The sequence below is a fragment of the Delphinapterus leucas genome, chromosome 4 (genome assembly GCF_059928025.1).
Source record: "Delphinapterus leucas isolate spDelLeu-1000000601 "Yukka" chromosome 4, BTC_Dleu_Yukka2, whole genome shotgun sequence".
Lineage (NCBI taxonomy): Eukaryota > Metazoa > Chordata > Mammalia > Artiodactyla > Monodontidae > Delphinapterus > Delphinapterus leucas.
This window is the reverse complement of record NC_143132.1, coordinates 68,761,243-68,787,090: the sequence shown is the minus strand read 5'-3', so window position 1 is coordinate 68,787,090 and position 25,848 is coordinate 68,761,243. Positions and strand designations below refer to the sequence as shown.

Below are 25,848 nucleotides of genomic sequence, written 5' to 3'. Positions count from 1 at the left end.
CTGATTCCTCCAGCTCTGTTTTTTTTCTCACGATTGCTTTAGCTATTCAGTGTCTTTTGTGCTTCCATACAAATTGTAAATTTTTTTGTTCTAATTCTGTGAAAAATGCAATTGGTAATTTGATAGAAATTGCATTGAATCTGTAGATTGCTGTGGGTAGTACAGTCATGTTCACAGTATCGATTCTTCCAATCCAAGAACATGGTATATCTCTCCATCTGTTTGTGTCATCTTTGATTTCTTTCATCAGTATCTTATAGCTTTCTGAGTACAAGTCTTTTGCCTCCTTAGGTATTTGCCTCCTTAGGTATTCCTAGGTATTTTATTCTTTTCAATGTGATGGTAAATGGGACTGTTAATCTCTTTTGATCTTTCATTGTTAGTGTATAGGAATGCAAGAGATTTCTGTTTATTAATTTTGTATCCTGCAACTTTACCAAATTCATTGATGAGCTCTAGCAGTTTTCTATTAGCATTATTAGGATTTTCTATGTATAGTATCATGTCATCTGCAAACAGTGACAGTTTTACTTCTTCTTTTCTGATTTTGATTCCTTTTATCTTCTTCTCTGATAGCCATGGCCAGGGCTTCCAAAACTATGTTGAATAAAAGTGGTGAGTGGATATCCCTGTCTTGTTCCTGATCTTAGAGGAAATGCTTTCAGCTTTTCACCACTGAGTATGATGTTAGCTGTAGGTCTGCTGAATGTGGCCTTTATTATGTTGAGGTAGGTTCCCTCTAAGCCCACTTTCTGGAGAGTTTTTATCATAAGTGAGTGTTGAACTTTGTCCAAAGCTTTTTCTGAATCTATTGAGATGATATATATACACTGTTTTATATGACTGCTTTTTAAATCACTTAGCAGAAGGAAGAAAATGCATTCTTCCTGTCTTTTATAATTACCTTTACCATTGCTCTTTTTCTTTTTTTTTTTTTTGGTATGGATTCAAATTATTGTCTAGGTCTGGCTTTCAAATATGAAGAACTACTGTATTTTTTTAAGGTGAGTCTGCCAGCAACAAATTCTCTCATCTTCTGCTTATCTGCAAATATCTTTATTTTACCTTCATTTTTGAAAGATAGCTTTGCTGAATACAAGGTTCTTGGTTGAGGTTTTTTTTCTTCCTTTGAGTATTTTGAACGTGTTATCCCACCGCCTTCTTGTCTCCATTGTTTCTGTTGAGAAGCCAGTTGTTAATTTTGTTGTGGTAAACCTTGTAAATGACAAGCTGTTTTTCTCTTGCTGCTTTAAAGATTTTCTCCTTGTCTTTGTCTTTCAGGATTTTTAGTATGATTCATCTATTTGTGGATCTCTTGCATGTATCCTATTTGGAATTCTTTGAGCTTCCTGGAATAGATTAACATTTTTTGAGTAAATGGAAACTTTTCAGCCATTATTTCTTCAAATACTTTTTCTGCTCCCCTCTCTTCTTCTTTCCTTCTGGTTCTCCCATCATGCATATGTTAGTGTGTTTAATAGTGCCCCATATTTTTCTGAAGTTCTATTCATTTTTCTTCATCTTTCTCTCTGCTCTTTGACTTGGATAATCTCTCTCAATCTATCTTCAAGTTTACTAACTCTTTCTTCTGCCGGTTCAAATCTACTGTTGAGCCCAACTAGTTAATTTTTTATTTCAGTTGTATTTTTCAATTCCAGAATTTCAATTCCAGAATCTGGTTCTTTTTCTTTATAATTTCTATCTTTTATTAATACTGCCTATTTAATATGACATCACCATCATACCTTCCTTACTTCTTTAATCATGGTTTTCTTTACTTCTTTGAAGAAAATTATAATGGCTACTTTGAACTCTTTGTCTGTTAAATCTGACATCAGATCACTCTCTCAGGCAGTTTCTATTGCCTGCCTTCCCCACCATACCCCGTCCCCAGTGTATGAATTATACTTTCCTTTTCTTCTGAGTGTCTTGTAATTTTTTTTAATTGAAAACTGGACATTTTAGATAACATATTTTTAACAACTCTAAGTACTGATCCACCTCCTCTCCCCCAGGGTTTGTTACTGCTATTTGCTTGTTTACTTGTTTCCTGACTAGCTGGATCATTTTAGTGAAATCTGCTTCCCCTTTTCTCCCATAATTTGTATTAATCAAACCAAATATGAAGTGTTCTGTTCAGCCTTAAATGCCACTTTTAAAGAATACCAACAAACAAAAGCATATAAAGAGGAATCTTCCAGGATGAGGAGGGTTTCAAATTACCAAAGGCTAAGGAAACTGGGGATATTTTATATGAAGTCAATCAGACTAAAAGGATAGAAAGGACACAGAGTTGCTGACATCAAAGTTCTGGTACAGCTGAAGTCAGGGAGGGATAAGTCACAGAACTTAGACAAGTGTTAGCATTATAGGGAACAGATTTTAGCTCAAAATACACGAAAGAATTTTTAAAATGAGCAATTCAACAATGGCATATGCTACCTTATAAAATAACAAGGGTTTCCACTTTTAAGCAGAAGTTTTCAACATGTCCCAACTGTCGAGAACTGTATTCCTTGTTTGGGAGGGGATGTCTGAGTAGATGATCACATGTGCTGTGACAGTCAAGAACCCCAACCTTGAATGTAGTCATTTTTACATAATGCAAAGCACTTTACATGCCTATAGGCATATATTACAAACAAATTACTCTTTTCTAGAAGAATGTGTACCAAGAAATCTTCTTGAATGTCTCCCTAGCAAAGAGTTCCTTTGAGATTGCTGTTGAAAAGCAACTGAGATTGCTGATTAGTCACATATCTGAGAGATGACTATATAAAACACTGGGAGAAACGATTACTTTGAACTTCTACATTCTCTCATGTACTTACTTTAAAGTTTTAGACTAAATTAATTCATTTTTAAGAGTTCCTCGGTTCTTAGAAAATATTTTTTAAATGAAGTAATTGAGATCCAGAACTCACCAGAAGAAATCTTACCAGCACCTTTATAGTCAACAGAAAATGCAGATGTGACTCCATTGGCTGACCCCAGTTCACCCATGGAAATTTGATAAGGGGGCCTCAGCTTGATTTCCATCTGCATGTCAGACAGATTTATCTTTGTTGAAAGAGACCTGGGATTATTATATCGCTGCTTGGTCCTCTGAATGAAGTTATCTATGTAAAATAAAAAATAAATTTCCTTGCAGTCATTTGTTAATTAAATCATTTGAAAGTGTGATGTTTATGGACAGTAAATTTTGCAATAAATGGTTTAATTTGCTATCCCAAACTGTTCAATCTGTCATGAATGTCCTAATATTATTTGTGTTTATGGTTAATATATCATGGCATCATCAGTTTTTCTCACTAGAAATTATACTCTAGAAATTAATAATTATAAATATACTAAGGATTTAATATTACATGACTGTGAGAATATTTCTACTATTATATCCACTTCAAGGAATTACTTTGAGCTTCTACAAGAAAACCAAAAACAGCTCCCTTTAAACTTAAACCAAAGTCTTCATTTTTATAGGGATTCAGATCTCATAAAATATTAAGTCTGTCAGTATTTACCAGTTGTAATTACATTAAAACATACACTGTAAATTGCGTGTTCATATAAATCTGTTTTCTTATTTATTGCTTACACCATTAGAACAGATGTTTTAAAGAAAAAATTTAATGAAAACAATAAAAGACATTTCCTAAATTTCTTCCAATTTTATTTTCACTATTTACACCTTGAATTTACTTTTTTTCCCTCTTCTACATCAGGAGTCAAGCAAACTAATGTCCATAGGCCAAATCTAGCCTGATTTTTTTGTGTGTGAATAAAATGTTATTAGAATATAACTATACTTATTCATTTATGTATTGCCTATGGCTGTTTTCAAGCTATAATAGCAAGGGCTGAGTAGCTGTGACAGTGACCAAATGATCCTTAAAGCCTAAAATTGTACTATCTGGTCCTTTCCAACAAATGTTTGCCAACCTCTGTTCTACATTAAGCAGCCTAAAAATACTACCACATAAAGACAAAACTCTGAACCTCTAGCTTATAAATTTCTCACTGAAAAATTAACCTCTGGAATTAATTCTTTGAACCAATAATCAGGATCCTCTACACAGCTCAAACAGAATTTTTTTAAGAGGCACCTAAATGAAGAAGTTGCCATAATTTATAGACCATTTGTCAAATTATTCTGTCAAAAGCAAGCTAGCAGAATTTTCTGAGTTTTCCCTCTGCCCCTCAGTATTAGATGAAAAATCATTTACGACTGAATGGAGACAGGATAATGAAAAAGAAAAAAAAAATCAGGCCCTTACCAAATTCAATGAAACAGTATGGTCTGACAGCAGTATTTGTCTTCATCATGTTATAAGTAGTAATGAACTCCTTCTGAAGCTCATCCAGGAAAGAGAAGGCCAGAACATTTGGGTAATTTTCAGTGCACAACATCATGTAGCTCACTCCCATAGAGCTAATAAAACTACAGTGTAAAAAACATTGGATTTAAAATTTCAAATTAAATCAAGGTAATTCGTTACTTCAGAAGACTGGCTCTATACACCATAAACTGCTGCTACAGAGGCAATGACAATATTAACATTTATTACATATTTCAGCAAAAAAAAATTAAAGGAACCAAAATATGATACTAGTTTCAGTTGTAATTTAAAAACAGTAGACAACAAAGTGGGATGTATTCACTTTGCTGTACAGCAGAAACTAACACAACATTGTAAATCAACTATATTCCAATAAAAATTAATTTAAAAAAAAGTGAAATGTATCTAGAGAGGGACACATATTATGATTCTAACACTTCAGTTACTTATCACTTGGGGTAGAAATCAGGAAAGACTATTCAGACAGATAAGGGTAACAGCTTAACATTTCAACCCTTCAACCTAGTGGAACTTAACACTGTTTAAATCAAGAACTTTTTAGAGGTTCTGATGAAAGTTATGGACACTCTCCCCAGAAACAACCCAGAACCTGGCACACAATTTCAAGGTCAGGTGATTACTGACCTCCTAAAGTCATCCACTGACCCCAGCATCAAATCCTCTACTCACATAATAATGAATTATGAATCATTAGGGGGAAAGAAGAGAATTTATGAGTTCATAACAACAAACAAAAGGGAAGAAAGGAAGACTAGTTCACCGCAGAATGCTGAGTGACACCTGGTGAATGTGGAGATAGTGTTAGAACTGGAAAAATCAGCATTTTGCAACCCACAGAGCAAAAACTGGATCAAGCAAGTATAATCAATGGATGCTAAATCTAGGTGGATATTTTGGTGAGGAACAGGAAATTTTGCATGGCTTTAAAATGTCTTCCCATGGATTGTTTATTGGCTGCAAGGGAATTCTACTGTATTTATTATACAGTAGAAACTAGACAATACCTTGACCAAGTACTCTAAAATCACTGATGAGGGGAAGATGGGCTTCCTGTGCCTCAGTAAGACATGTCAGCTATGTAGTATTCTGGCTAAGAATGCATAACCTGAATCTAATCATGAAGGAACATGAGAATAATCAACATTCTATTTTCTTTAAAAAGGGATGGGGGTGCTGTATTCTTTAAAAACCTCAATGTTGGGCTTCCCTGGTGGCGCAGTGGTTGAGAGTCCGCCTGCCGATGCAGGGGACATGGGTTCGTGCCCCGGTCTGGGAAGATCCCACATGCTGCGGAGCGGCTGGGCCGGTGAGCCATGGCCACTGAGCCTGTGCGTCCAGAGCCTGTGCTCCGCAATGGGAGAGGCCACAGCAGTGAGAGGCCCACGTACCGCAAAAAAACAAACAAACAAAAAAAAACCCAAAAACCTCAATGTTGTAAACAAAGAAATAAAGGCTTTGGAAATGTTTCTGATCACAGGAGGCTAAAGAGACACAACTAAATGTAATACCTAACCCTAGTCTGAATCCTGTGCCAGAGAGGGGGAAAAATGCTGTAAAGGATATTCCTGGGTCAACTGACAAAAACGGAAAACAGGCAGTACAGTAGTTTAGGTGAAGTATGGTATCAATATTAAATTTAATAGACCTGATAACTGTACTATAGTTAAGTAAGAGAATATCCCTAATCTTAGAAAATACACTTTGAAGTAGTTAGGAATAAAGGGGCATGGTATTTGTAAGTTTCTCTCAAATGGTTCAGACAAAAATAAATCAGACAGATAGGTAGACAGATAAAACAATAAAGCAAATGGGGTAAAATGTTAACAAAAGGTGAGTCTGGGAACAAGTATTATTTGTAATTTTCTTATTCGTACTACTTTTCTGAAAGTTTGAAAGTATTTCTAAATAACAAGTTAAAAATTAAAAACAAAAATGTTTAAATTAACCATCTTCTATTGAAAAAAAAACTTTCTAAAATAAAGTATACACTCCCCTGTAACAAGCACAGTATGGGACAAAAATTAACCCTTTTTAATGAGTCACTTAAACATTCTTTCATGGTACTATCAACATAGCTCTGGTCTAGATCAAGGGGAGCAAACAGAGCATACAGGCTGTAACTCCCACTCCCATGCCAGACACTGCTAATCTATCAAAGCAATTTTTACTGCCAAACCCTGATCCATGTTGGAGTCCCCCTCTCCCCTCTTTTCTCTAATACTGTAGTAGCAGAATTTATTTATTATTTTTAATTTAACTTTTAAAATAAATATATTCACGACTCAAATTTTTAAAGAATGATAAATGAAAGGAAATACTATACTTGAAGTCTTATTCCCACCTCTGCTCAGACAGCCAGTTCTCTGTCCCTCTAGCAACTCATGTTATTAATTTCGTATGTATCCTTCCTGTGAGAGTTTATGCATATGCAAGCAAATGTACGTATATCTTTCTTTCTTAAAAGACCATCCAAGGCAGCCAAATGATGTCGGGTTTGCACCTATTAATCGTCTATTATTAACGGTGTGGGATATACTACTAGTGAAATTGTGCTGATCTTATGCTTCTGGAATAACCTGGAATTCCTTTCTGAAGTTCCACTTAACACATAGTCATTTCATGCAACGTTTTTCAAACTGCAAGTTGTGACCCACTAGCGGATCATAAAATTAGTTCAGTGAATTACACACAGCATTTTCTTAAAAATGGAAATAGAATATAACAGAAAATACCAGAATGTTGTTTCATAAAACTTTTGTTTATCCTATTTGTATGTTAAGTAATGGTCACAAAGTAAAATGCATCTCTTCTTATGGGTCACAGTCAAAAAAGTTCAGTCATAACATACTGTATTTTCCTACAAAATTGACAACTAAATCAAAAATCAAGGTATGATTTTCCCAAGTACTTTTCCCTTTCCAAAATAATCTTCCCTGCCGTTATCAAAATTCTTTGACATGTCATTAGCATTCAAATATATCTTACAATAACTTGAATTGGGATAAAACACAATTGGTGATTGGCTTCTACACACTTGGAACTTCCAAGTGGCTAGACAGGAGTTATTTCACTATCCTTCAATAAGACGACTGAAGCTTTTAGACTCTATTTCTTGTTCTATAACAGGGTTTTACTGTACTTCCATATTAATAAGTGAACCAGAGACACCTACGTGAGTTTATCCCAAATGGTTTTTCTTGCTTGAGCTCAATCTAACTAGAGAATTTTTTGTGAAATTGAAAAATAAAATAACCTATGTTTTTAAGATTGTATGTTAACATTTTCAGAGTCTTTATTCCAAAGTCTTTATTTTCTATAAATGCATGATATTCTCTGAAAATGCTATATTCTATAATATTATGACTTTTCATAGTGAATTTACCTTTACAATGCTGTCTTTATTTGAAATGCAAAGCCAGTTTTCCAAAAGTACATACAGCTCTGTTGATTTACCTTTGTTATCAAAAGTTCTGCTTTTTCATATCACTGGTACAAACTGAAAGACTCCTACCATCGCACTGAGGACTACTCACATGAAACAGTCTAACGTCACCAGAGGCATGCCAGTTTGTGCAGCCTTTAGCCCGTCCATCAGGTTCATTTAGCTCACTTGTTATAGACAATCTGGCTGTTACCCTTCTGCCTTGATGAGGAGGAAGAAAAGTAGTAGTAATAATAGTAGCAGTAGCAGCTACGGTTTACTGACCACTTAGTGTGAACTAGGCCCTTTGCTAAATATATTACATATTTTATCTAATTTCATTACTTTATTGTAAACAAAGCACCTGTTAATTTTCTTCATGTAACTAACCCAGCTCGTACTTATATATTTGTATGTTTGTTGTAATGTCTCTCACTAATATCTATGCTCCATGAGAGCAGGGATGATTTCTTTATGGTTCACCACTGTATTCTTAGCATCTAGAATATTATGTCTAGTACACAATAAGTGCTCAGTAAATTAGTAAATAAATGAGTGCATAGATGGCATCATTATACCTAATTTGTTTAGTATATTGTGCACAGATAATTGCACAGCTCAGTGGTATCTACACAAAGAAGAAGGTCAATAAATACTTGACAAATGACAGAAGGGAGCAGAACTTCACCTGCTCTTCCAGGTCAGTGTTACCAGAAGGCTTCAATTCAGATCACTGAGTCTTCAACATCCCCCTACTTAAAACACAGGGCTGTTCTCAGGGACCATGTAGAATCACTCACCTCTGCAGTGAGTACCTCCAGATGGTTATAAAGGTCTAACAAGTATGTCTGCTTTCCTTTTATCACTGTCATTAACTAATCTCACAACAACACAAAGTCGTCTTTTCTCCACCTTGAGCACAATTCTTAAATTGCCATTGTTTTCTTCCTACTTTTCTCTAATTTCCTTTTTCTTTTTTATTTCCTTCCACTTCTGTGCTTTGGGACCAATGGGATTTGATCTCTATAGCTACTGCCTTTCTTCTGGCCAAGGAATTTATCCAACCTCATTACATCTTTGGTTCCTCTCCACAGCACACACACTAGGAACTTCTTTGGGGCCTTCCAAGATCAAGTGTGTCTTGAACAGGTAAGGCTGGTGGAAGTTCAAACTCTAGGTAGAAGGATTTACCCCTTTCAATCACTTTGTTTAAAAGCTAATTTTATCATGTATCCAAGCAGGCCATACCTCAAGCGATTCCTAAAGTCCAACAAAACGAATAAGTGGTTTTAGACATTAAACTTTTCCTGGTATCTAGTTTTATTTATGAAATGTCAAAAAAATTTTAGACATCACCAATTAAACACCGACATTATTAGGACTTGCTGTACCAAACTAAATAATAAGTGAAAACGATGATTTTCCCCACAGCAAATAATAGAGCACCTGGCGTATGTCCAGCATTCTACTCTATAGGCTTTGATGTCAAAGACCAAGTCCCTGCCCACCAGGCGCCTGCAATTAGGTACTGGGAATACACTTAAAACGATATACAAAACAAGATTAAAGAAACAACACTGAATTTTTTAGCATGCCAAATGACAAAGTATATAGCAAACTATTTATAAATCGAAACAGCAATAATATTTGTATTACATATAGTTTTCATACTGCTATTGTATCATTGCACACAGGAAATCTGCTTATCCTCTGTAGTCATATTTACCCAGTAAATAGCTTCCCTGGGTGAAGAAAAGTTCTGTAGTAGGACATGAAATCTCTAATCTACTCTTAAAATTGCTAAGCATAAGAAAAATTTTATTTTCGAAAGAGAACCTTCCATACTGAACTCCATTCCCTAAAATAAAGCGTTTACACTTTTAAATATAAAAAAGGGTTTCATGTTATGAAAGTCAGTATACATTATGAATTTATTATCACCAAATACATCTGATGAGAAACAAGGTGAAAACAAGACTTCGTCATCAGTAGGACAGTAAGGTGATAAGAACCAGAAAGAGAACTCAGTAACACTGTCTGCCATGAGCAGCATTCTACCAGGAACTTCGTATTTTCTCACTTATTCCTCTCTTAGGTAGCCAACCTTCAATTACCCTCCAATGGTGAAGAGCTAAATACATTATCCCATAAATAAAAGACCCATTTTAGTCACTAATTTAAACCTCATTAAATAAGAAAATATGTATTAATATGTAATATGCCAGGTGATAGCAACTTATAACAGTAAGCTAAAGGAGAATCAGATGATTTTAAGCAGCCAAAGGTGATTACACCATCAAAACCTTGGATACAAAATTTGCCTTTGACATCCTTTTCTTTTTCTGCAGAGTTAATCTCCTGATTCACCCTTTCCCACTAACCCTAGTACCTTCACACTTTCACACACCAGAGAATAAAGATCCTGACTTTTTTCAGATAACCAATCGTAGATAGTCCCTCATTTGCCTGTTCGCTGTATTCCAGAAGTTTACTGCACCTACAGAAACTGTACTGTAAGAGTAATTAGATTCCTAGACCAGTTCATAAGAGCCTATTTAACATATGTGGTGCTGAAAAGCTGTGGATTTTACCATAATTTTAAACGGTAGAAAAGTGATATGATGCTAATAATGAGACAAAACACAGGTTACATTCTCCCCCCAAGTGGTCTGGTAGCTACTGGTGGGTTGCATTCCCCTGTCACACCCCCTCCCCACCAAACACCTTGTCTTCAATGAGACAATGCTATCTCATCAATTTCAGACTTCACATATACTCTGTTCCTCATCATTACTCAACCAAAAAGGGGGGGGGGGAGTAGTTTCACTTAATTCTCTTCCCTGGTTAATTTCGCTGTCCATAAAGTGAAAAGGATTAGGAGAATTAGGAATGCACCCTGTCAAGAAAGAGGTTAAGGGTAAAAGGAGATAACTCCATCTTTTACCAGAGAATAATGTGATTGCTGAAGCAAAAAGACTGTATGGGGCTTCCCTGCTGGCACGGTGGTTAAGAATCCGCCTGCCAATACAGGGGACGTGGGATGGAGCCCTGGTCTGGGAAGATCCCACATGCTGCAGAGCAACTAAGCCCGTGAGCCACACTACTGAGCCTGCACTCTAGAGCCCATCAGCCACAACTACTGAGCCTGCGTGCCACAACTACTGAAGCCCACATGCCTAGAGCCCGTGCTCTGCAACAAGAAAAGCCACCGCTATGAGAAGCCCACGCACCACAACGGAGAGTAGCCCCCGCTCGGCGCAACTAGAGAAAGCCTGCACACAGCAACGAAGACCCAACGCAGCCATAAATAAATAAATAAATAAATATATATATTTATTAAAAAAAAAAAAGACTGCATGTCAGATATACCATTTATTAGCTTTGTGACTTTGAACAAGTTTCTTTACATCCCTAAGTCTCAGTTCCCTCTTCTGAAAATAGGGTTGGTAGTACTATAATGGCTATCTGCCCAGCATCTCTTCTCCCCTTCCCTTTGGAGAACTATTTCCAGCCCCACCACCTACTCTATACGGCTTTGATCAAGCTGCCCATCAAACGGGTGGGCATGTAATCCAGGCCAGGCCAACTAAGAGTACCTTAGCCCTCCAACCACAATGTTAGTCCAGAAATGGGCCATCACACAGCAAGGCCAATTGAAGTCCTTTTCTTGAAACATGGAGGCAGTGGCGTTGCCAGCTGGAATGAAGTAAGCCTGAAGCTACCTGTGCAGTGTTTTCCAATATGTGCAGAATATCTGTCTGCAAAAGGAAAGACTGGAGAAATGAGACAAAGATTCCTGATAACATCTGATTCCCTGGCTCCAGCCAACTAGGTAACTGGCTTATCCTTCACAATACCCTTTTTTTGCTTAAGCTCGTGTGAGTTGTTTTTGCCCTTGGCAAGGGGGAAAAGTTCTATTTAAAAGCCATTCACAGAGCTGTTGCAAAATTTAATGAAAAGTAACTAAATTGCCTGGCAATTGCAGGTACTTAATAACTGGGTCCTTGTTGAAGCTGTTACTCCCGTAATCAGAAAATAACACCGAAGAGTGAAAGGAAAGCCAGAAACAAAAACCAAAAGGCAGGTAAGTCTAAAACAGCATTCCTGGCTGCAGGTAGCAGTCTGGAGACAAATATGAAGAAAGCAATTCCTCAGGTAAGGAGAGAACCTATGAAGTTCACAGCCATTATCAGACTTCAAATGAATTTACTGTGAAAGAACTAAGGAATTTCACTTCTTGCACTAAAACTCTCAACAGAGTATGACTGACCTCCCAAAGTGTTTGTCTTTTCATAAGATCAGTGTCTCAACGTTTATCAAAATGTACAACTATGATTTTTAAGCACCTAAAACCAATCTCAAAGTTTTAAGGTCTCATAAGACACAACTTAATTTTCATATGGTTCATAATTATTGCTTCAGTCACTGTTGTTTCCTAAGTAGTAACATAAGTTTATCTATTAAACATTTATTACAATTTAAGTATCCTTCAACTAATAAAACAGATGAATTCCTTAAAATTTTATACAAAGAATTATAATATCACTATGTAATGTGAAAAGAAATCACAAACCTGGATTACCCACCCACCCCCACCCCCAATCAATGAGTCAAGCTGAAGAATATTGGAGGAAATGAAGGCTTAACTTTAACTCCATTGCACTCAGAATCCTGCCATACCCCACAAACAACCATCCCTCATGTAACAGCTACTATGATATATGCAAGGCATTGTGCCAGCACAAGCCAGGCTCCACAGAATGTGCTCCATTAGCTGAACTGAATTATTCGGCTACTACAATCTGATGAAATTCATCTTTTTCCCAATACATAGGGGTAGAAAATTAAAGGAATTTTCACAATTTTAAATGTTACCTATTTCTTTTCCTTAAAACTTTGGACTTCCTTTACCTACTCAACTAGAATCTAATGTGAGGTACCATCTGATTTAGCACATAATTAGACACTTAGCTTTGCTTCTCAGAGGTATTCTGCAAAGAGCACTTAAATTTCTGTAAAAATTTGAAAACCACAATGCTAAGAGATGAGGAATCAAAAATAATATAAGCCAGGGCACATCAACTATCTCAATGAGTTACAACCTAGTTGTAGAGAGTGGATATAGAAATTTTTAAAAATATTATTAAGAAAAAGATGATGAAAAAGTCAGTCAACAAGTTCTACAGGCAATCTGTGAAGGGAGTAAGATCACTAAAGAAATCATTGGGTTGGCCAAAAGGTCGATTCGTTTTTTTCCATAAGATGGCTCTAGTAGCACTTAGTTGTCTTTAACTTCATTCGAAACAATTTTGTTAGGCTGTATGTGACAGCTGTCATATCAGCGTACATTTAAAAAAAGACTTATCAAAGTTGGTGAATTTTTTTTTTTTTTTTTTTTGCGATATGCAGGCCTCTCACCGTTGTGGCCTCTCCCGTTGCAGAGCACAGGCTCCAGACGCGCAGGCTCAGCGGCCATGGCTCACGGGCCCAGCCGCTCCGTGGCATGTGGGATCTTCCCGGACCGGGGCATGAACCCGTGTCCCCTGCATTGGCAGGCGGACTCTCAACCACTGCGCCAAACAGGGAAGCCCAAAGTTGGTGAATTTTTGTGTAGCCATTTTAATACTGAAGATGGAAGATAAAAAAGCAACACTTTCAGCATATTTTGCTTTATTATTTCAAGAAGGGTAATAACGCAACCAAAATGCAAAAGAAGATTTGTGCAATGTATGGAAAAGGTGCTGTGACCGATCAAACACATCAAAAGTAGTTTGTGAAGTTTTGTGCTGGAGACTTCTCACTGGACGATGCTCCACGGTCAGGTAGACCAGTTGAAGTTGATAGCAATCAAATTGACACATTAATTGAGAACAATCAATGTTATACCATGCAGGAGGTAGCCGACAGACTCAAAATATCCAAATCAAGTGCTGAAAAGTATTTGCACCAGCTTGGTTATGTTCATCACTTTGATGTTTGGGTTCCACAACAGTTAAGTGAAAAAAACTTTCTTGACTGTATTTCTGCATACAATTCTCTTCTTAAACATAATGAAAACGTTCTGTTTTGAAAACAAATTGTGATGGGTGATGAAAAGTGGATACTGTACAATAATGTGGAATGGAACAGATCGTAGGGCAAGCGAAATGAACTGCCACCAACCACACCAAAGGCCAGTCTTCATCCAAAGAAGGTAATGTTGTATATATATGGTGGGATTGGAAGGGAGTCCTCTATCACGAGCTCTTTCTGGAAAACCAAACTATTAATTCCAACAAGTACTGCTCCCAGTTAGACGAACGGTAAGCAGCACTCCACAAAAAGCGTCCAGAATTAGTCAACAGGAAACGCATAACCTTCCACCAGGATAATGCAAGGCTGCATGTTTCTTTGATGACCAGGCAAAAACTGTTATGGCTTGGCTGGGAAGTTCTGATTCATCCGCCGTAGTCACCAGACGTTGCATCTTCGGATTTCCATTTATTTAGGTCTTTACAAAATTCCCTTAATGGAAAAAATTTCAATTCCCTGGAAGGCTGTAAAAGGCACCTGGAACAGTTCTTTGCTCAAAAAGATAAAAAGTTTTTTGAAGATGGAATTATGAAGTTGCCTGAAAAATGGCAGAAGGTAGTGGAACAAAAGGGTGAATACGTTGTTCAATAAAGTTCTTGGTGAAAATGAGTCTTTTATTTTTACTTAAAAAACTGAAGGCACTTTTTGGCCAACCCAATAAATAGTAGTAATGAGGCAGAAGGTGATTCAAAAGACACAAGCTATAAGCTGGGCTTTGAAAGAAAGAGAAGCATTTAAAAACATGGCTGAGAAAGTAGACTGGTGCCAGCTTCATGCTGTGCTACAACAACTACTGCAGATCTGTGAGTTTTATCTGGCAAACTCATGGTGGTTAAAAAAAGAGGTGTCCTATGAGAATTTTAAATAAGTCAGGTAACACATAAATTCCCAATTTTATATATTTCAGGCTAAATTTATTGTCATATAGCATAAAAACCTCAATAACCTAGAAACCAACTAACAAGCCTTCCAATCAATAATAGAAAATATATGAAATCCAGGTTCTTGTCAGGAACTAGAACTGAAAATTCTGTTATTCAATCCTTTTTTAAAACTTGTTTACAGGGCTTCCCTGGTGGCACAGTGGTTGAGAGTCCGCCTGCCAATGCAGGGGACGCGGGTTCGTGCCCTGGTCCAGGAGGATCCCACATGCCGTGGAGCGGCTGGGCCCGTGAGCCATGACCGCTGGGCCTGTGCGTCCGGAGCCTGTGCTCTGCGGCAGGAGAGGCCACAGCAGTGAGAGGCCCGCGTACCGCAAAAAAAAAAAACCACTTGTCTACAAAAATACACAAAGAGGCTTTTCTATGTGTGGTTCTGGGGGCCATGTAATCTATTTAATCCTTTAGACATTTCTAAATTGTATTCTTAAATCAGGCTGATTAGACCTCTGCTGATTCACCACACTCCTAAACTCACTAATAAATTGCTTTTGCATCATGCTATTTGTTTACACTAAGGAATATTATAAGAAAAATCATAAAAAGCTCATTGTTATGGTTCCTGGAAGAATGCTATCCAAATTCTGTCTCTCTTTATGTATATCAGGTTTCAGTAACATGAAAAGCAACATTTTTATCCAGTGGATACTGTGAATCCTATAAATGATCTATTATCCCCCTTTGTTTTGGCCCCAAGGAAGTTCAGAACAATGTTTGTAGCCCTTTTCTAAAAAATGAACAAACTACATAGTTTGCATCTCCAGAAAAAAATGTTATTTCAGTTTATTATTCTATGTTTATTTTTTCGCTCATGTGATTCTCTTACCTGTACTCTTGAATTTTTTTTTAATTGCCTCACATCCTTTGTGGAATAACATGGGGTGCAAATAAATAATACAAAATCTAGAATTCACAACAATTAAACAGCATTGGGCACTGGAGGGGTGTTAACATTTTACTACATTCTACTCTACTTTTAAGACAATAGGTAGAGGAACAAAAAACATTTGCAAAGAAGTTCTTTGTTTTTTTTTTAAAGTCCAGGATATCTGCCAGAATTAATACACATTCAAGCCAATCTTCTGTAATGCTGGTGTCTGTCTACAACACTATACAATAACTGAAACTCCGAACACTACACCCAGAGCACTAAAAGAGCCTATTAAATATTAGAATGCTTCAGGCTTTTTCTTCAAAAAATAGAAGTACACTAAGACATCGTTTTAGACGTATTTTAACTACCATGACCACCACCACATTTTCTAGTTAAAACTCTCAGAAAACCCAATTAAAGATAATACCTCATTATCCCAGGTAATCCAAGTAAATATGGACCTTCTCTAAGGTTCTATTCTGGGCCTCTCTGAAACTCAGTGGGGATTTCTACCCTCACAGTTTCAGTTTCTATGTGAATGATTCCAAAATCTCTATCCCACCTCAACTGGACACCTTGTCATAACCTCAATTAAAATGCTCAAAATGGAGCTTCACTGTCTTCCTCTTCTCCCTCACCCCATAAGCAACCTTTTCCAAAGATCTCATTCTGTCCAATTCCAATTCCAAGTCATCTCTGTCCCTTCCTTCTCTTCATCTCTGGTATTCTATCTTATCAGGCTCAACCGTTTCTTCTTCTGAAGTGTCTTTCTGGTTGGCATTTTCTTTTTCATTTGCACTTGTAAGTTACTAGTTCAGGCCTTAATTATAAGTTGACGCCTCTCCTCTCCTCAGACTTTCCATTTCACCCTCTATTTCACTGTCTCAGCATTGTTTTTTATCAAGTCATTTCCCTCAATCCTGCAGTAGGAGTTTCCTATAACCTATTACATCATCAAAGTGACATCCCTCAACCTGAACTTGCAGGGAAATCCAGGATCTGGCCCCACGCTAAGTATCTCACATTTCCCATAACTATCCCTAAATCACCATTCACTACACCAGGCCAAGCAGGTTAATGCACCTACCATGCTAAGTCACAGTCTTTACTTTTTCTGCCTCCTCTCTACACCTGGAATTGCCCTCCTCTCTGCCTTAGCCAAATCTTACTAATTCTCCAGGACATGGCTCATGTCTCATCTCAGTAGCGAAGCCCTCTCCTTATTATATCACATATGGACTTTGTTCTTATCTGATTTCCCACTGTATACACAATCAGTATTAAATTGCTCAAGTTAATTGTTCTCTAATTGTTTCATGTGTATGCTCTCCCACTTGGTCTCATCTATTCCCATGGTTTTAATTATAAACTGTAAGCTAACTTCCAAATCTAAATCTCCACACTTGTCCTTCTCTTCACTAAACTTAAGACTTATACATCCAACTGCCTACCTGAAGTCCCATTTGGATGTTTAAAGGACATCTCAGACTTAACAGTCCAAACAGAACTCTTGATTTTTACCACTGAAACACATATCCTCCAGTCTTGCTCATTTCAGTCCCATTATCCAAGTAATTATGGACATTGTTTAGGCCAAAAATCTAGAGGTAACTCTGATTATTCTCTTTCCCTCACATTCCACTTCAATCCATTAGGAAGATTTGTTGGTACTGCTCCCAAAATACAGCCCAAATCCAACCCCTTCTCATCCTTATCACTCTTTTTTTTTTTTTTTGCAGTACGCGGGCCTCTTACCGTTGTGGCCTCTCCCATTGCGGAGCACAGGCTCCGGACGCGCAGGCTCAGAGGCTGTGGCTCACGGGCCCAGCCGCTCCGCGGCATGGGGGATCTTCCCGGACCGGGCACGAACCCGTGTCCCCTGTATCGGTAGGTGGACTCTCAACCACTGCGCCACCAGGGAAGCCCCCTTATCACTCTTATTCAAGTTATAAGCATCACCTCTACCTGAACTTCTCTAAGAGTCTCCCAAATGACCTCTCTGCTTCCTCTCTTAGAGCCCATTCTTCATATAGCAGTCAGGATGATCTACTCAAAGCCAAAATTAGATTTATATAACTCTCCAGCTTAAAACTCTCCAATGGCTTCCTATTACATTAAACTCAATCCAAACTCCTTATCATAGCCTAGAAGGCCCTACGTAACCTGTCCCATTCCTACCTTTCTAACCTCACCTTCCACCACTCTATTAAGTGTCCGTATTGCTTCATTGTCTTGGTTTTCCTTCCATCCCTTGATCTGTAGTGAAGGCTTTCTGCACTGGCTATCAGCTCTGCCTTGATCTTCATCCACTGCATTCTTAAGACTGCCGTCTTTCACATCTTTTAGGTCTCTGTTCAAATGTAACCCTCTCAGAGAGGCCCTTGACCACCATGAAGTCACTATTCCATTGCCCGGTTTTACTTTCTTTACATACAATAAATAGTGATGAGCACTATCCCCTCTCACTAGGATGTAAACTTCTTAAGTTCATTGAGGGCAGATATCAGGTATGATGTTTTATATTTCCCATGACAGTTTTCCTGGGCATGTAAGAACACCAATAAATATCTAATGATCAATTATAAGATACAATATCTGTAATCTGCAAAACTATAAAATTTTCTAAAGCCAGACATAAACACAGAGAAACTATAAGAAGGGTGATTACGTGATGAATACTATTTAGTATAAGTTCAGAACCACATGATTCTTGACTTGAAAAGTTCTCCTCATCAAACACTAATTTCTATTTAGACCACTTAAATTTCATTAAAATGACAACCACTAAGCAAATGATTCTAATGGAGCAAACCGACATCTTACTTAATGTTATAATGTCCAGTTTTCAGTGTACATCTATCAGGAAGCTGAGCCAGTTTTCTCGAGAGCATTTTAAAATACTTTCTGCACTCCTGCATGCCTGTGCCTTGTTCACAGTCAGTAGAAGCAGAAAGTGGCAGTCCATCTCTGACACGAATGACTGAGGCAGATAAAATCATAGACATTTCAAGTGACAGAGAAGACCTGAAACAAAATGAACAATTTGGGTTAGGTAAGAAATTAAAGCCAAAGCTGATAAACACAGTGCAAAAATGTGCAACTCACTAATAATCAAAGACATATTAATTAAAGCAATGATATATCATACTTTCCTTCACAAATTAGCTGTTAAAAAAATACTTCTTTCTGGTATTTCCATAAGTATATGTGGAAGTACATATTGGAATAAAAACCATTCTCAAAACAATGTGTTGATATTCAACAAGAGTTTAAAAATATTTATGCCCTTTGACCACAATAGATTTTTTTTTTTTTTTTTTTTTTTTTTTTGCAGTACGCGGGCCTCTCACTGTTGTGGCCTCTCCCGTTGCGGAGCACAGGCTCCGGACACACAGGCTCAGCGGCCACGGCTCACGGGCCCAGCCGCTCCGCGGCACGTGGGATCTTCCCGGACCGGGGCACGAACCCGCGTCCCCTGCATCAGCAGGCGGACTCTCAACCACTGTGCCACCAGGGAAGCCCTGACCACAATAAATTTATGTACATAACCCTATCTTAAAGAAAATAATAAGAATTAGACAAGATTTTAAACAGAAAGACATTCTTCTCATAGAAATAACTGAAAACAACCTAAACGTTCAACAATAGGGGGATGGTGAAACAAATTATGGTACACCACTATGATGGAATATGATGCAACAAAAAGTTATGTTTGTTAAAAATAATTTAGTAATGTGGTAAAATGCTTATATGTTAGGTAGGAAAAAAGCAGGATCAAAACTGCATATGCTGTTTTCTATAAAGACACAGAGGAGGAAGAAGGGAGGGATAAATAGAGAAATAGATATTGGAAGGAAACATGACAAAATTAGAATGCTTATCTCCAGAAAATAGTATTATGGGTTATTGTTATCATTTTATAATTTCCTAAATTTCTGTAATGTTCCACAGTGAGCACATATTACTTTTCACAATGAGCACATATTACTTTTATAATCAGAACAAATGTTTTTATTTAAAATAAATTTTAAAGCTAAAGGAATACTACTTTTTTTTTTTTTTTTGGCCATGCCTTGAGGCACACAGGATCTTCCCCCACCAGGGATCAAAACCGTGCCCCCTGGGGCTTCCCTGGTGGCGCAGTGGTTGAGAGTCCTGCCAATGTAGGGGATGCGGGTTCGTGCCCCGGTCCGGGAGGATCCCACATGCCGCAGAGCGGCTGGGCCCGTGAGCCATGGCCGCTGAGCCTGCGCGTCCAGAGCCTGTGCTCCGCAGCGGGAGAGGCCACAGCAGTAAGAGGCCCGCATACCGCAAAAAAACAAACAAAAAAACCCCGTGCCCCCTGCATTGGGAGCACAGAGTCTTAACCACTGGACCACTAGGGAAGTCCTAAAGGAATACTACTTTTAATGTTGTTCTCAATCTTTTTATCAGGAAGCAAATCATAATTACCTTTTTTATTATATTCTAATCATGCTTTACAAAAATAGATAAAAGGACTGCATAGGCCTATGCAGTTCTGAAAGAAATCAGGTAAATAGTCAAACTTTGATAAAATACACACACAGACACACACACAGTGGTCCCCTGTGTAAAAACCATTGGAATTTTGATTAGAAATGCAGATTTCTGGGTCCACCCTCCCCCCAAAATTCTGATCCATTGACTATGGGGTGGGGCTTGAGAATTTTCCATTTTCAGCAAATTCCCTAAGTAATTACTATGCTTATTATCTAAGGATCATACTTTGATAAACACTGAATTAAAACATGTTCACAGTCTGAAATTAAGTGATAACTCTTTCCTGCCAGGCAGGAAAGAGCACAATGCCACTAAATACTTCTCCTTCACTAACAGGAGGCACAACTGGTAAAAAACTGAAAAATCTGGTAACAATTTCATAGGCTTTTCTCAAGATATTGTATCTCAGAGACTAAATTAATCCTTACCTGCCCAGCTCAGCTAGGTCAATATTATCTCACCCCAAAAATGAAAAACTTAGTAATATATCAAAAAAATGACAAAGAAAATCAACTGCTACCAATTTTGGAAACCAGTGGTCCCTAGCTTTTGTTGCTATGTCAAGTTAAAATCTGAGTGCCCATTCATGATGGTAACTGACTGACGTTAAAATCAATCCAAATAATAAAGCTAATGCTTTAAATTTACTTCCCCCTTTTCCTCTGAGGAAAAGCTAGGTATTAATATGTCATTACCCTTTAATATTTTTCTCCTCCATTTATTTAAAAGGAAAAAAACCCAGCAGGAATTAAATTAGCCTTTACCATAATGGAACCTTCGAACGAAAGTTCCAACATGACATATCCAAATCATTTTTTTCCCTATTCAACCAGCTTCTTTTTTCTTCTAAAAGCAGTAGCAAAAGAAAGCAGAGATCCCTCAAGGGATAAGGTCTATACTATAAATCTCTTTTAAAAATTGTTATCACACTTCTTTATTTATTAAACCACAACTGAACATTTAGCCTAAGTGTAACAAATTAGGAAAATGTCTTCATACCCTTACAAATTTATGATTTAAATATAAAACTTTGTCTTTCCAGAAGTATACTGCAACACAATGATCACTCTGGGAATTAACATGAGAGCAGGGTTGTGTCTTGTAGTTTCCAAACATCCATATTCTTAGTAGTATTTAAAAGCAGACTGCATTCCTTATGCCTGATCTTTCTAGGATCCCAACAGAAATATTAGGAATAATCTTTATTATAGGGTGCCAACTTTCATGTAATCTTCAAAGTTGCTCTTTTTTATGACTTAAAAGACAGAAAGATATGATTCATACTTCCTAAAACATATACTGAAAACAGAATAACAACCTGGTTAAGTTCAATTCATTTAACAAATATTTACTGAGTACATACTGTATGCCAGGGGCTATTTCAGACATTAGGAATAGATAGTTCCTACCACCGAGAAGCATCAGTCCAGAATTAAAGAAATTCAGATGTAAAGAGCAAATACAACACAAGCTATGTTGCCCACTGCTTTAACTGGAACACTATAGTTAGACAAGCTTGCCTTTCAGATATTCCTAATACACACTTTTAGGCTTGTCATGGAAAGCACAACACAGCAGTGATATTCCCTTCCCAAATTCTTGAAAGGTTTTCAGAGAATTGCTTGTATTTATCAGTAGATAGGATTTTTCTGAGGAGAAAAAATTAAATCTCTTCCTTCCCGAGTCATTTAACCTAGCATCCAAACCAGTGAACTAACAAAAGAAACTGGGATGACTGTCCAATGAACAATGTGAGGCTTGACCACTTTGCAGACAGACTTCAATCACCTTAGGATAAGCAATCTCTCTTTTATCAACTCAATAAATATACCCCCCTTTTTTTCTTTTTACCTCGAATTCTTAATACAGTTCCTTAAAAAAACAAACACACACTCCAATCTTATCTGGACTGTGGTAGTAGAAAAAGGAATCTGTCAACATCAAGGCCAAGCTAGGGTTAGGATACCCTTAGAGAGTAGGCAAGGTGGTGGCTGGAAAAACCAAGGAAGAGCCAGTAGGAATTGAGGAAAGGAAGAGGTTAAAACACTTGCATGGGAAGATTCAAGAGCAGTCGTAGTTTTATTGGGGCCACAGATACATTTTTAGGCCACTGGTCCATTTTCCCTCACCTTTAACAGAAAAAATATATAACATATGCCTTTAGACAGCAGCAGCAAACTCACAGGGAAATCTGAGTGCTGGCTAATATATTGTTTGCCCAATAGCAACTGCTAGAGGAAAAAGCCCAAAGCAGAATCTAGGTAGGTCTGGGTAAACATTTACATAAAGGCTGAGGAAAATAAACTTCCACAACACCAAACACCTATAGCAGTGGTTACCAGCCTTTTAGACCCAAGATAACAAGATGCTGACCTGTCTTCTTCAGAACCTTGTGGGGTGATGACTGTAGGCCCAAGGTTCCAGGAAGGTAATCACTCAAAAAGTAATAAACAAAACCCAACATATAAGTACATTTTATATCTACTTTCCAGCAAGATGCTTTCATAAATGCCTCTTTTAAGATAAAAAACATTTCATAATAGGTTAATCACTCATATTTTATTTTAGTCCATTATTTCCCAAACTTCAGTCACCCAAGTACCACTTTCAGAAGTCTTACCATATCTGCATCTCACCTGTACTATTTTTTACCTAATACAGGTCTTTCAATTGATTTATTTTTTTGCCCTATGCTTAGTAATAGTATCTGTGAAATCAGTTTAGAGGTGTTAGGTTCTTCTCCTAATTTAAATTAAAACATATAAAGAACTTTTGTTTCATTCAAATGTGTGTGTAAATTTTTGGAGAATTTTTTTTTAAGTTCATCTGCTTATCATTCAAATTATATTACCTATCTGATGCTACCAAAGTTTGGGAAACACTACCTTGGTACATACTATTTTATAAAAGTGCTAGCTGAGATCTGGGACTTGGGGAGTTACTTGTGGAGAAAGCTACACTAATTGTGATGCACAGCGTTGGGGCAAGATTGAGTGAAAAGGGAAGGATTTTATAGAGCCACAGGTTAGCAGGAAGTCACTAGGGAGACAGAGCTTGAAAAGAGGGGGAAAGGGTACCAAGAACAACCAGAGTTTATTTTGCAGCTTGGCCTGTGCTCCCCACCTTACCAGCAGCCTTTGGTATTCCTATTACAGGTGCTTGTACTGCACAGTATGTACAAGACCTCGAGTTCCAGAGTAGATTATATCTACGAAGAGGGCCGCCAACACGTACACAAATACATCAATCATTTGCATAACACCTCATAGTTCACAAAGAGTGAGGTAGGTAAAACCTCCATTTTACAGATGAGGAAACTGAGGCGCCCTTTCTCAATGTCCCACTGCTAATATATGACAGTGCTTAAAACTAAGTCTCTTGTATCTCTACATCACTGTGCTCCTCCTATAACCAACAAGGGGCAAGAACCCAGTGATACAGAAACTATCTAGCTACTCATTTTGAAATAATAACAATTTTAAACAACAGCTTATGTTTTCTTTAAGAGGCAGTATAGTATTACAGATAACGGGATGAACTCTGGAACCAGATTGCCTTGGTTCAAAAACTGGCTCCACCATGCAGTAACTGGGTAAACTTGGGCAAGCTTTGTCTTTTTATGCTCAATATCCTCATCTGTCAATTGTGGCTACCAACAGTATCTATCTCATAGGGTTATTTTTAAAACGCTAATGGTATCTACCATATAGGAACATGTAAGGAACCCGAAACATCGCCTTGCAGACTGAAAGTGCAATATTAAGCGTTTGCTATTATTATTTATTGACTGCCCTCTATTTACCAGACACTTTATACACATTACCTCATTTAAGCCTTCCAATAACCTGTGAGGTAGGTATTATCAGTTCCATTTTACCTTTGAGGAAATTCAAGCCCAGAAAAGTAATTTATTCAATCCCTAAACTATCAAGTGACAGATTTAAAGTCAAGCCTAATTCTAACCACCCTATGAGACATTGCCTCTCAACATATTCAAGCTTCTTACTCAACTACCTGGACAGGAAGGTCACAGGCACCCCTTTGAAAAGACCCAGGCTCTGTTCACACACCAGTATAAAATATACTTAGATTTTTAAGAATCATTCATACACACAAGCACTAAACTGATCATGGTTCTCAACACAGGAAATGCCCAGATGTCCCTTAAGTTAGGGCATGGTCACAGATGTCATATTCAAATACTGAACTACAACCTTCATACACCAGAAACTGTAGGTACTATTTAAGGTATTGCTTAATTCCTTATTATCTTAGAACGTGAGCAAATGCCAGTAACCCAAAATGTGATTCAGAGAGTTTCAAAAAGTGGCTGTTCCACCTGTTAGCTGAGATCCCAACATCTCCCGCCTGGTGGCTGCCACTGTAGCTCTGGGCTTTGCCTTGGCTGAAGAGGCATAGGAGGAACTGGATCTCAAGCTCTCCCACTGCCTCAGGTGGATGATCCAGGAAACTAAATAGGAGAAAAAGCCAAAGCTGTTTTCACTTTCAGAGAGATTTAAGCCAGCTGGGGCTCAGCCTCCTATTTCGAAACCTTCTTCCACCTGTCGAGCTAATTGCTCAGGTCTCCTTTACACCACATCGTTCCCAAAGTGCCATTAACAAGGCCTTAAGAGGTTTCCGTGAGCCAACGGGGGCAAAACTCTGGGTTCAATGCTCATTCAACCCCACAAAAGGCAAAGTAACCCTACCTAAAAAATAGGAAGTGCCACATCAAGCTCTCTGGGCCACCTAAACAGCCTAGGACGATCACCGTGTTTCTGACACCTGGGCGCCAGGAAATGCTGCCCCACCGCTGGCAGCCCAGAGCGACTGTCCTCCTCCTCGGGCCCCCTACAACCACCCTACGAGTTGCCCCATATCAGGGCAGGTCAGCTGAAGGGCAACCGCCGTTCGCGCGGCCCACAGACCCCTCAAGTCGTTGGGGACGAAGTCCCCGTAATCCCACCCCTCCAAAGCTCCGCGACTCCGACGACTCCCCGCTCCCGCCCCCACGCCACGAGCTTAGTTCCCGCCCGCGGTAGGTAGGTCTGTGGTCCCGACGGCGAGAGTCGGAGGCCGTGGCGAGCGAGGGAAGCGGCCAGCCAGGGGTTCGAACGACGCGGAGAAAGGACGAACGAGCACTGGGAGGGGCCGAGCCATACCTGTCTAGCCAGAACCCGCCGCTACGAGTGACGCGGCCCGCAGTGCATTGTGGGGCCGGGGAGTGGCTGTTCTGCCGGGCAGCCCCACGTGAGACGTGGCTGGCGCCCGGCGGGATCAAGCTCCGCCCCCGTTCCCTCGGCTCGTCAGGGCCAATCCGGTTCTCGGGGAAAGACACACCGACTCGCCCCCTCCAAGGGAGTTGGCAGCTTTTCCCTCTTGTACGTCAAGAGAGTTCAAAATCCTCGGGTGACAGATTATGCTGTCTTTCGCACATAAGGCTGATCTCTCCCGCCTGCCGCCTGTATCTGGAGGCAGTTTGTTTCTTACGCGGCCCTACAGCAAACACTTATCGAACAAGCAGGGGGAAAAGCCCCCTCTGAGTGAACAAGAAGACCTGCCCCACCTACCACTACACACTGGGAGGCATCTATCCTTGGCGAAGGAATGCCAGATGCTGTTCCTGCAGCCGCTTCCAGCTTTTGTATCGATCACGCATTA

The 25,848-nt window shown here is 38.5% G+C and overlaps 1 protein-coding gene across 6 annotated transcripts in view; it reads right to left on the bottom strand.

Moving 5' to 3' along the window:
- The window catches only part of SEC22A (SEC22 homolog A, vesicle trafficking protein), a 74,749-nt gene extending 49,345 nt beyond the window's left edge, over positions 1-25,404 (bottom strand). The window contains exons 1-5 of one of the 6 annotated variants that reach the window (XM_022567190.3): positions 24,897-25,324; positions 24,527-24,658; positions 18,490-18,690; positions 4,278-4,441; positions 2,925-3,119 (exon numbers count right to left, since the gene is read on the bottom strand). In XM_022567190.3, coding sequence (XP_022422898.2) covers positions 2,925-3,119; positions 4,278-4,441; positions 18,490-18,690; positions 24,527-24,658; positions 24,897-24,919 — 715 coding nt within the window. In that variant the 5' untranslated portion in view covers positions 24,920-25,324. Of the gene's footprint in view, positions 1-2,924; positions 3,120-4,277; positions 4,442-18,489; positions 18,691-21,186; positions 25,325-25,349 lie in introns of those variants that run through there. The other 5 variants (XM_022567211.2, XM_089910595.1, XM_022567221.2 and 2 more) reach the window with 5 other exon arrangements.
- Between the last annotated feature and the right edge of the window lie 444 nt (positions 25,405-25,848).